General features: G+C 37.4%; 1 protein-coding gene across 11 annotated transcripts in view; it reads right to left on the reverse strand.

Moving 5' to 3' along the window:
- ZSWIM6 (zinc finger SWIM-type containing 6) overlaps positions 1-13,227 on the reverse strand; it is a 197,110-nt gene that overhangs the window by 69,163 nt on the left and 114,720 nt on the right. For all 11 annotated transcript variants that reach the window (XM_060635703.3, XM_078449547.2, XM_078449545.2 and 8 more), the window contains one exon: positions 4,910-5,266. In XM_060635703.3, coding sequence (XP_060491686.1) covers positions 4,910-5,266 — 357 coding nt within the window. The remainder of the gene's footprint in view (positions 1-4,909; positions 5,267-13,227) is intronic.

Below are 13,227 nucleotides of genomic sequence, written 5' to 3' on the forward strand. Positions count from 1 at the left end.
TCAAGTGCATCTAACATGTGAATATATTCCTTCTGCTTCTAGCTGACTGAAATGGTATCTCTGGGCACATGACAGTGATATCAGGGAGGAGTCTACCCTACTTTTGGGACCGCTCAGGCTCTAGGAGTGAGAGGGCCACTGAAATGACCCCCCACACACACATACACACTCTGCTCCCAGCCAAGACCAATACCAGCTTCCGCTTAGTCTGTCCCTCTTTGCTGTAGTGTGCCCACTACAGGCTAGCTCATAGGAAGGTGGGGGGGGGGCGGGGGGGGGGGGGGGGGACAAAGTGCACAAGTGAGAAAGTAGAAGGAGAAGAAATACATGACAGAAAGTCAGAGTAAAGTAAGATGACCTCCAACTGTGATATCATTCACCGCCCCCCCCCCCCCAACTGGTTTCTACCCTCTTCTATGAGAACTTCCGGATACACTAAACATGAGGTAAACTCACTAATATTTCTATTATTATTATTATACGTGTATTCCTTATTAAAATTCTTCCAATGCTGTTAGAGAAGAGCATGACCACTGTAAATGAGAAAAAAATGAGCTTCACCCAAGGTTACTCAAGTAATGCATACATAATAGAGACAATACTGGACTCTAAGCCTTCAGATTTTAAGTCTGATGTTCTGTCTCTACACCACGATTTACCAATCTATGTAATACACCTCCTTTAATACAAAACGTAAAGGACCAAAAAAGGCTGAGTTAAGTAAGAGAGAGGACTAGCACTTGGAAATCAGTAAATTTAGAAAAGTACTTAGCGAAGACACCAGCATCTTTTTTAAGAATGTGGAAGCTGGAAAGTTTTATTAGAATATAAAACTGAAAGCAAACAATTTTGCTGGGAAAAAAAATGCAGGATATAATGGGAAATCTCCTTGGAGGGCCATTAACATCACTATCTTACAGCCACTATTTAGCATACAGTAGTTAGTTTTATAATCTAATCAAAATTATGTGTGTGGGGGGGAATGTTATGAAAACACAAAGAAATGAAAAAAAAAATCTGACAACGAATGAACTATTACAATAACTAAGTCTATATTCCAAGTACCTTTGCTCAGTCTGTGAGCTTGGATGTACTAACACATTCTCTTCAGTTTCTTCATCTAGAAACTACTGTAATTATAAATATGCAATATCAAGTTAAAAAGGAAATTGTTAGGAATAATATGCCTGAAATCATCTTGAGAAAGCTTTTAACTCCTCAGGATAAAATTCTTGCAGAAAGAAAATATTTCAAAATACAGTGACCTTTGAACAATGCAAGGGTTGGGGGGTCAACCTCCCAAACAGTGGAAAATCCATGTATAACATCTGACTACACAAAAAGGTAACTACTAATAGCCTACCACTGACTTTCAGAAGCCTTACCAATAAGGTAAAGTCGATCAACATGTATTTTATATGTGTATTATATACTGTATCCTTACCATAAATATGCCAGAGAACATAAAATGTTAAGAAAATTGTAATAGAAAATACGCTTATAGTACTATACATATATTTACGGGAAAAATATAGGTATAAATGGATCTGTGCAGTTCAAATCCATGTTGTTCAAGGGTCAACTATAATAAGGAAAAGCAACTAATAGAATTTTAAGCAACATTAGGATAAATAAGTTTTTAAGAAAAATGAATAACCTGTTACCAACATAGTTTGTATTTCCTTAAATTATGACTTTCTTCTAAAAAGGATTTGGAAGCCAAACTTGTCTTTAAGATACCTATTAAGATAACTGAAACTAAATCGTATCCCAACTCTATTATCTGGCCAAGTAAAAGTGATGCTTTTCCTTAAAGAAAAATTAACTCTATCAATATTTGTGTTTAAGACATCTTTCTACTCAAAGAAAAACTACACCCAAAAGACCATACAAAAAAGCACTGCTTTAATGATTTGGAGAATGCTTTATGTACAGATGTTTGGAGGCAGGTGAAATCATGTGGTCAAATAACTGCAAAATATTTTTAATCCCACTCTCTAATAAGGCACCAATCTAACAGTTAAAATAGCACTCTCCAGGGTTCCCCTTTTGTCACTTAAAGTCATGGCCTGCTTCCTACCTGTCTTCTCTTTACCATGTATCATACAAGGACAGAAGGCAAGAAGGCAGCTCATGTAACTGGCCCATTTCCAGGCTGGGAGCAAATCTGATGATAAATTAAGTGAAGAAGAAACTGGTGGGATAAACTGCTCAAGTTCACTGCTCTAGTTAAGCTGTTCTCATACAAGTTATGTGAAAATCACACTAAGCCTAAAGCTAATCTGCATTCTGCCCTTGCTATTTCCTTGGAAAACTTTTTCTTCTTATTTTAGAAATTCTGAAAGAAATATAAATATCATAGGAACACTTTCTTGCACCCAACTCTGCATTACATTAATTCATTAGTCTTACTATTTGAACATAAAAATGAATTTTCAAAGCTTTTAGACAAGAAACTTTGGGGGCTGCTATTCTTCAAAACAAGGAAGACCCATGCAGAACAAATGATTGTTGGTGTGGACCTATGGTTAAACTAAAACTCAGAGAACAAAGTAACCCTAATGGATTATATAAATTCGGGGGGCGGGGGTTGGAAATAAAAGTTTGAAGAACACATACAAGTTTGAAGAAATGGTATATCCTATTCTTCTGCCTCCACTGAACAATTTAATAAAAAAGCCAAGGATAGGCTCCTGAGAAATCTGAGATGATTGTTAGCTAGCCTAAATTTTCACAAAGCAGTAAGATTGAGGGAGGTAGTATGACAAAGAAGAAGCCTACCTGAACGAGCCCTTGAATGCATGTCCTTTGGTGGGTCAAAGGTACTTCAGTGCCACAGTTGTTTACAATATTGTATTTAACAAGGGCAGGCTCTACCAAGTAAAATGCTTTACACACCTTGTGATACCACTCTAATAAAACTGAGCCTAATATGGGGAGTACTAGAAGAAGTATGGCTATGGGGGTGTCCCTCTGACATAAAAACCATTTTCAAAGTATCTTATAGCACTAGGGGACTTGTAATAGAATGTTCACAGCAGCTCTATTCAAAACAAGATCGATCAACAGTGGAATGGACAAACGGTGATGTTCTCAGAGCTAGACTATTCTAGAGTTGTGCTGTCCAGTAAATAAGGTAACCACTAGCCACACGTGGCTATTAAGCACTTGCAACACTGTGACTATGGGGGGTTTAAGGTATGCCGTAAGTATAAAACAGACACCAGATTTCAAAGACTGAAATACGAAAAAAAGGGTAAAATGTATCAGCTTTTTGTTGACTTGATATTTATGAATATTGAGATTAATCACTTTTAAAATTAATTTTACTTGTTTCTTTTTAAATAGGCTATAACAATATTTTAAACCATACAAGTGGCTCACATTATATTTCTCTTGGACAGTGCTGCTCTAGAGCAATGAAAATAAATGAACTACAGGTACATGAAACAGTATGCATTAACCTTACAAACATGATTCCAATGAAAGAAGTCAGATAAAACTCAACTAGTGTTTAATGATGTCAACAACAAAACACAAACCACCAAGGTGTGATTACCATAAAAGCCAGGCAGTGGTTAGTTACCATGGGGAAGAGAAAGGAGCTTGTGACAGAAAGGGGACATATGGAACCCTCTCAAGTGCTGACAGCAGTCTATTTCTGGGACCTGTGTTGTTGGTTCACTTTATTAAAACTACATATTCATATTTTATGCACTTTCCTACATGTTTTACCTCACAATTTTGAAAGTTTTCAAGAAATAATATTAAACTTCCTTTCCTTAAATATTTACATTCCCTATAGCAATTAAGGACTTTTTAGAAACCTAAAAGAATAGATTGAGTCCTGTATCTCAAATCAATATAACTAAAGAAATGCAAAAATGTTAGGCCCCAGAGTTGCCTAGTCAAGACTGTGTTACACTCCTCAACATATTTTTAAATATTTTTAAAATTATGTCTAAATGTTTTTAAAGCATAACAACCTATAACTTAGCCATATTATTTATCCTGTTTTAATGTACTCCATGAAATAGGTTGTGGGTGTATTTCTGACAGGTTGCACATACATTCTTGTAAGTCAACATATCTGCAATCACAAAATAAACACCTGATATATGTGTTTATAAGAAACCATTTTTGAGATTTCTTACACAGTGATAATCATATCCTAAAGTCTCTCTGAACAAGTTGTAATATGTTTTTTTAAAATATTTGTTTATTTTTTAAAGAGCGCAAGTAGGAGAGGGTCGGGGGGTGGGTGGGGAGGGCGACGACAGAGGATCCAACGCAGGCTCTGCGCTGACAGCAGTTGAGCCTGTTGCGGAGCTCAAACCCACGAACCGCAACATCATGGCCTGAGCTGCTCAACCGACTGAGCCACCCAGGCAGCCCAGTTGTAATATTTTTCTAAGAATAATTTAATTTTCTTAATATGAGGCATCCTGTCAGAAATGTCCTTTCTTGGAAAATAAATTTTAAAAGAAAATGGGGGAAGAAAATTCAGAGTACGTCCAAGTTAATTTACTGATAAAAGCTGTCAAAGGTAAATTAAATAAGTCTTGTGTTTTCCACAACCAATATCTAACATTTGATGAAATTTTACCAAATGTAAAAGCATAGGAGTCAACCTTTAACAACTGAGAAATTTTTCTGGGCACAAAAGGTTTGCTATCTAGTAGAATGCACAAAACACTTCGAAACAAATGTTTCAGGATACAAAACTAAACTTAAAAACCTCTGTCAACAATACTTTAAGAATAAAAAATTTTTTAAATCTCTCTTGGCTACTAAGAACAATGCTGAAGACCTAAATTCACATTTAATTCATTTTTATGCAGAAGAAAGGAATTTATAAATGAAAAAGAATACAGAAAAGACATCTTACAGAATGAATGTCTATACTCACCATGAACTTGGTTGATTTCTGAATTCTGGGAAAGAATTTCATCTGCTAATTTCTGAGCAGTTGGCAAAACTTCTGTGTGGTGCACTGTGATCAAATACTGTACAAACTTTTGTAGTTGGTCTCTATTCATTTGAAAGAGAGTCTCTGAAATGGGAAGATGCAGTTTGACCTGATCTGGCTTGCGGATGCGGTATAAAGACAGTGCCACAACATGAGCACAATAAAATATGTCCTTGTTTCCACAGCTGCAGGTCACTGAGGTAATCTTGCAACGATCAAAGCTGATGGCCACGTTGCAAACAGTTTCTGGCTCCGATTGTATTGCAGGTTCTGTCACTGTGCCACTCAAGTGGAAACCTATGTGATAGAAAGGGAGGAGAGAGGTTAGCTGCTGCATTCAGATGCTATGAAGTATTTCTTAGTTCTTTGCAATGGGCAGTACTTGACGGCAGCGAGAAAAAAATATTGACAGTTTTTATTTTCAAGTAAAAACATTCAGACCACGCAGACATCCTCCCGCCTCCCATTCTCCACACTTTACAGGGAAAAAAGCAATGGTATTTGACAGACATGCTAAAGTATTTTACACATCTATCTATATGAAAATATGTATTGCAGTATACCACCATCACACCTATAGGAAGTTGTTAGATCACACTAATAAGCCATAATCACTCATCTCTGAACCTGTAGTATACCTGACACAAATCCCCAGATCAGTGGTTTTCTTCCTTTAAAGACACACACACAAAAAAACAAGGCCAGCTTGGCTTTGCGCTCAACAAATTCCTCCCTTCCCTCCTTTATTCTAGGCAGCCACTAACATCTTCTAACCAACAATGCAACTCTGGGGCAGGTCGTTCACAGACACTGATCAGATAAATTTTCTTTAAGGTTTTTTTTTACGTTTATTTATCTTGAGAGAAAGAGAGAGAGTGCGGGAGGGGCAGAGAGAAGGAGAGAGAATCCCAGACAGGCTCCACACCAGCAGTGCAAAGCCTGATGCAGGGCAGGGCTCGAACTCACAAACTATGAGATCATGACCTGAGCCGAAGTCAGATGCTTAACCGCCTGAGCCACCCAGGTGACTGTGATCAGATAATTTTTTTAATTTAATAATCCGTGCCTAACATATGCCCCAATACAGCAATGTCTATGAGCAATGCCTATTGGTAGAACTTCAAAGCCCACCAAATCTCATATATACCGCAGTCTAAGTAGCTCACAATGAGCTGGTACAGAAGTAAGGTTATTAAACATGCTTACATACACAAACACACAGGCACACAGAATCACCAAGGGGAAAGGGTCTTTACAGCTTAAACTTAGAACTACACACAAATCCTTCACACCCTCCCTGACCGAGAGGTCATTTGGTGGCTGCTTACAATGGTCCAGAGAGGAGACGCTCACCCCACACACACACGACTCCCCCTTGGATTGCTCTAGGAAAAGCATACAGCCAAGTGAAAACTGCCTCCCACCACACTGACATCAGTTGGTCCTGGCCTATTTGGCCAGGGGACAAAACCTCCTCTCACTATCCATATGTGGAAATATCAGTATGTGGCAAGTTAACCCCAAATTTCTTTTTGGCACATCCATTCAGTTCCACCTTCCTTCTCTCACAACCACATTCAGAGGTAAGGGCTAAACCTTAAGGAGATAATTTTGGGAACTTTCAGGACACCAATTTACCTCAAGATTTTGAGTACTTGACCTAAGATCCAGAATGAAGGTTTTGACTTTCTTTCAGCCTTCCACTATCTATGCTACTTGAATAAAACTCATCAAGCAGGACACTGTCTTCATTCCCAAAAAGAAAGATCTTTACCATTTGGGAAATCTGAGAGGGATGACAGACATATAACATGAGAATGACAACTAGATAATGCCTAGAATTCACATATGGGGCACTTGAACCCTACTTACTGTCTCCCCCAAGGGATGATCATCAGGCCAGAGAGCTGGAAGAAACACTACTCACTATTCAGTTTAGAAGAAGTCTTTCAGAGTAATATAATTTCATCCTAATAAGTCATATTTAGTAACATAGAAGGAAAGAGAAAAGTGTGGTAATAAGTTTTACCAAGTTAATTTAAAAAGAGCAATCCCTAAAAACAAGTTACTACTAAATTTCATGGTAAGAAATTTAGAGAACTGTAATATGATAATCTTCGTTTTTCTTACAAAGAGATTATATTATCCCTGTTTCGGAATGAATATTCCAGTCTCCTTTACCTCTTTTGGTCAAGAAGTTTTTTTTGAATACTACAATTAAAGAAAAGATACATAGTAGATATACTTCTATTTTTTTTTAATTTAATGTATTTTCCCATGAGGAAAAAGTCACAGAAAAAGTAAACACCCAGAGAACTTCAAAAGTGAAGAATAGTAAGGACAAACTTACCTTACTATATACCAGATGCACGATAAGCCTACAGTAATTAAAAATCCACAAGACAGGCACAGATTAAGATAGAAAAAAACCCAGTGGATAAGAGATAATTCTGAAAGTCCTGAAGTATATTCTGTACGTTCAGTGCAAGAGATCTCAATGTTTTCTACCTTCACAGACATGTTGTATACAAAGAAACTGGTTATCACTATGGAAAAATAGTTACCATAAACTGACCATTTATAAAATTGATCTCTCCCAGCTTCACAGCACCATAGCTCTCCTTGTCCATCAAGTCAACATCTTTGTCTCTCCATGACAGTGATATTGGACAACTTTTCCAATCATAGGAAAAGTCAAGATAATTGAGGATCTAAGAGTTGGACTAGTCACTATTTAATCTGTAAGGGTATAACATAACAGGTACTTCAAAAGAGAATGATTTAACTACCAAAGAAGAGGCCCTTATTAAGAAAAGTGATGAACCCCTCACACAATTTTTTGCAAAAAGCTGCACAAGTCAGAAGGAAGTAAAGTGTATTGAATGAATGCTGCGATCATTAAATTATGCCGAAGGAAAAACTCATCTATTATTCAATTTCATTACAACAAATATTTACTATTCTCACAAAGTCTTTTAAAAAGCAAACCATATAATATTGTGGCCTCCAAAACAATCTAATTCAAGAGATATATGAAAACGCACATAAACATACATGTCTTACAGAGTAACACTTCATTAATCTGATATCATCAAAGATTAAGGTGTTTAATAATGTTCATTTTCTAAGCAATTCTAGATTATCTTTCAAGTACCCCCAACTCCTTTAAAAATTCCAAACATTTTTCTTAGAAATATTTCTAAATGTTCTAAGTTCTACCCTGCCCACCCTAATCAGCTGACTATTGGTGCTACCAAGTGAGTGGGGCAACATTCTTTGTAACAGCCGACTGCAGGTGGCAGCATTTTTTCAGCGGGCTTTTTGTTACTTTTCTCCACTATCAGCTATCACAAGGACTCCTCTCCCATACTGCTAGCCTTTTCAAAGAAAATTATTTGCCCTCGGGTCAGCTGCACCTCTAATGTGACCAGCTTTGTGACAGCTATGAAATACTCTGAGGCTTATTTGTTTGGGGAGGGGGTCCCCCGCCCCTTACTTTTAGGTTGAGATGGTTGATGTCACTAAGGGGAATGGCTTTACTTTTAAATACAGGAAAATCTCTCTCTCACACACACACACACACACACACACACACGCACACGCGCGCGCGCGACAGCTGGTATAAGTACTTTTTAAGACTGCAATACTGAGTCAGTTTGTAAGAATTCCATCAAGACTCACTTCAGGATCGTGTACTCATGTATTTTGGCATCTCCAATTTGAGAAACCTTTGAAATTCCAACACACTCTAAGTTAGTTGGTCCTATATCATACCAGAGCACCCACAAGAGAACTAAGAATACTCCCTCAGCAATCCCTAGAGAGCTACATAAGCCATCCTTCCTCCACCCCTTATTCCCTCCTACCCAAGCTGATGTTACCTCTTAGGGAGGGAGTGTGTGACCTGAAACAAAATAATATTCCTAAGAATGGACTTTGCCTTTCTGGAGTTCTGACAAACCTTGATGACAAACTGAGTAGCAAATAAAAACTCTCTTTCTGGAATAGCTAACTGTTCTATATGACAGATCTAAGGACAAAGAAAGGGGCAGGCAATTCTATACCCTGTAGTAAAACATGGGCAATTAATTTTCAAAGAACTAAAACCAAAAAACTTACATAAACCTTTTCTTATAAAAGTATTTATTTGACTTTACAAAATACAATCTGTCAAAGATAGTTAATCCCTTAAGAGCAAACCTCCCAGGGCAAATTGTTTTATCATCACCATGTTTTTATCAGGGAGCCCCCCAAAAACGTTAGTATTCACATTCTCAACCTGCAGAAAGTGAAGAAAAACAAAGCACAAACCAAGACACAGTGCTGTATGGGCTTTAGTAATAGAGACACTTTGATTGGGACCAGACTCTGTCATTTAAATGCTGAGTGCTCTGGACATGTTATTTAACCTCTCTGAGTCTTGCTCTATTTGCAAAATGGGGCTAGAAATACCATCTAGGGTTGTTTTGGGAATTTAAATGAAATAACATATGCAAAGCACCTGGCACATAGTAAAAGTGCTTGTTAAATTTTATTTCCCTTTCCTTACCCTCCCAGCTGGAGAAACAGGAGAGGGGTGGTAGATACAATCCCTTCATCTATAACATTTTTTTTTTTTAATCTATGCTACTGAAATCTGGTGGTGGGGGGGGGGGTGGTTCTCACTTGAGAGGTGGCTTGTAAAGTAAGCCTGGCCACTGAGAATGTTTGAGGTAAATGAGTTGGAGGACACTAAAGGGATCACTGCTGTTCGACAACAAAACCAAAACCCTTCAGGGTCCTTTGCTTATATACCAGCTTTCTTTCCCCTTTCCTATTAAGTTCTACCAACACATAAACAGTTAATTTTGTGATCGATGGTTACTTTGTACACAGAGAAACCAGAAAATTGGGAAGAGATTTTTTTTTTTTAGCAGTCATACATATTTCTAAAATGTTAAAATGCAGTGATCCTCAAAACGTGGTCCAGGGTCCCTAAGACCCTTTCACAGGGTCTACAAGATCAAAATTGTTTTCATAATTCCATCTCGGCATTACTGACCTTTTAAACTCTCCCTCTCAAGTGTACACATTTAATTTTCCAGAAGCTACATGATGTGTGCTATCACAACAAAATGAAGATAGGGACAGGAAAATCCAGATCTCTTCCAATAAAGACAGACATTACAAAGATTTTCAAAAATGTAACACAATGCCACCTTTTCCACGAAAATATATTTTGGGGGGGGGGGGGCTAAAGTTTTTTCATAAAGGCATGCTATTTATGTTAATAACTTTATTACTGTTATTTAATAAATATATTATTTTTTCTCAGGTTTAATTTCAAACAGTAAATATCAATAGGCATAATCCTCATTAGCAAAGGACTCCTTAAGAATGAGATCAGAAAAACAAAAAACTGCTATTAGAATGTACGGCTAAGAAATGGAAAAGATAAATCTTCTTCACCAAATCATCTTTTAAATGGCATTATTTCCACTTGTATTTTATACTACATCAAATTTCTCACATATGAACACATATTCATAACCTCTACATTAATCTCACATTAACAAGGATTAATGAAAGTTTCTAGAAAGCAAACATTTACTCTGTCACTAACATTCTACAATGAACTTTCCTTGAAAACTGATTTTCCATATCTAAGGTTAGATTTCTGTTTCATTTTTAACGTTTTTGTTTGTTTGTTTGTTTTTTATTTTTTTTTAATTTTTGAGACAGAGAGAGAACAAAGCATGAATGGGGGAGGGTCAGAGAGAGGGAGACACAGAATCCAAAACAGGCTCCAGGCTCTGAGTTGTCAGCACAGAGCCCGACGCGGGGCTCGAACTCACGGACCGCGAGATCATGACCTGAGCCAAAGTCGGCCGCTTAACCGCCTGAGCCACCCAGGCGCCCCTCTGTTTCATTTTTAAAGGGGACAAGGAGACCTATGATACCAGACTGGGAAGACAACGGTTTTAAAATATACAAAGAATTTCTAAAGGGTGGCTACTTTGTACATATATATTTGCACATATACATGTATATGTATGTATGTATGTACCTATGTACATGCTCAGTTAACTGAAAAATCGTTACAAACCCAAAGCATTAGAAAATTTCTAAGCTAAAATAAACTGGGAGACATGAAATAAATACACACTAAAAACTACTTCTTTCAGGGTACATTCTTTTCAGAAAAATATGCACCCTGTGCATGAGGCGTTCAAGTAACATATTCTTTGTTGAAAAAGAATTTAACAGAAGCACTGGTGTAGCACTTACACAAATACATTTTTCACCCTTTTCCTAAATAAAAAGAACCCCTGGGGAAATTAAAGGCAGAAACCAAGGCAATGTAATGTTATGGCTGAAAGGGTGGTAAGGGTTATGAGAGGGTATTTTTGGATTTTTTAAGCTAAGACTAAAAATGCAAAAGTGTCAACATTTAATACTCTCATAACAAAGTATTCACGGGTTGACTAAACTCATTATATTGGCGAATTGCATAGTAACTAATATTTGATTATGTGCCCTTTGGTAAAACAGATGAGTTAATCACTGCCTCCAAAAGCCTAACTTTCACCTTTCCTAACTCTAATAAATACTGTATACAATCTAACATGCCATGTTGCAATTATCAATTTGAAAACAAAAAATTTTAATTCAAATCATGCACAATTTCTAGATCAGTAATACAGATGCGGTACAGAGCCCAAGATGGAGATACAAATCAACTCAAAAACCACCTTGTCTAAAATATGATATTCCTTCTTCAACTACATAATTTTCTCAAAGGGAAATCCTAAATTAAAGAGACTGCATCCTCTGAGCTGGCTAATTAAATTCTCTAGCCCTAATTTCTAATACTAAGCTTAAACAGCTTAGGAGATATTAGGAGATTTTGCCGGCAATCACTAATGAAGCAGTTTCAGTCTCTTAGAAAAATTATTTTTTAAAGGGAAAGCTTTATTTTTTAAGTTCACCTTAAAAATGTCTGCCTGGGATGGAATCACTCCTACACTTCATTAATATCTGAGAGAAAGACAATGGCAAATTAATGCAAAGACCAGACTGTAAACCACAGCACACCATATAAACAACATAAAAATTTACGGAGCATGCACTGGATGGGCCCAACCAAGAGTTCCCAGCGGCATTCTGTTCAGTGTCAGGTTTATTTTCTAGTTAATGCATATTCTTGCACCATTTCATAAAAGGGTCTGTATGATCACAATACCTGTGTTAGATATGAATGGCATTAGTTATTTAAAATTATTTCTGAAGACACGTATCTACTAATTTAGCTATCTGCAATACACACTTAGAAGGAACATTAGTTTAAGGGGAATGCATTGGATTAAAAAAAAAAAAAATCACATCATTCTGTCATCTGAAATCTTGAAGTACCTAAGGATTACCCACTATCACCATTACCATAATTTTCCAGATTTTCCAGAATGCGGTTCTGTTTTTTAACATGCATATGTGAGGGAAACAGCCATCAATGAACCTGAGAATTAGGGGGATGGTGGGGGAAGTAAACAAATTAACAGAATTTGATTTATTTGCACATCTGTAAAGCTGCAAGGTGCTTAGGAATTTAAATTATTTGCCCCAATCTTTTAAGTTCCACTTTCTTAAATGCCAAACTTTTCTAACAAGCAAAGGAGTTCTAGCCTTCCACCCTTCTTAAAGGCCAGATCAGCCAGGCTCCCTTGCTCCATCTGCATAGTCCTCAATACCCCTGCCATTGCACCCCTACAATTCGGTATTTCCTCCTCTTCCCCTCCCCTACTTAGTCTCTCACCTGGGTCCTCAACTTCTGAAGTACAGATTAAGTTTATTAGAGGCCTTTGGTGCCCAAACACCAACTCTTAGCACCTTTACACACCTTTGTCTTACTTCCCAGGGTCCAGGCCTAAATCAAGAGGGGACAGAAAATCCTTTTTATCTGTTTATTTCCTGTTGTTGCTTACAGCCAAACAACCTTCAGAAATGTTTGGCTGTTTGTTTTAGGAGCGGAAAGAAAGGGGAAACTCTAGACACTAATGCTGTTTACCAGAGCCAAGAGGTAAGGAGAAAAGTCTGCTCAGACCAAAGAGGGGAGATTGCAGGCTTCAGTGATCAAAACCCTCCAACCACACCCTGAAGTTCCAGCCTGAGCCCTCAATCCCAACATGAGCCCACACATCTTGGCCCTCACCAATTCCTAATGCCTAAGGACTAGAATCTGATACACTTACATCTCACAACCATCCTGCAAAGTGGGTTAT

This window comes from Panthera onca, chromosome A1 (assembly GCF_046562875.1).
Source record: "Panthera onca isolate mPanOnc1 chromosome A1, mPanOnc1 haplotype 2, whole genome shotgun sequence".
Taxonomy (NCBI): domain Eukaryota; kingdom Metazoa; phylum Chordata; class Mammalia; order Carnivora; family Felidae; genus Panthera; species Panthera onca.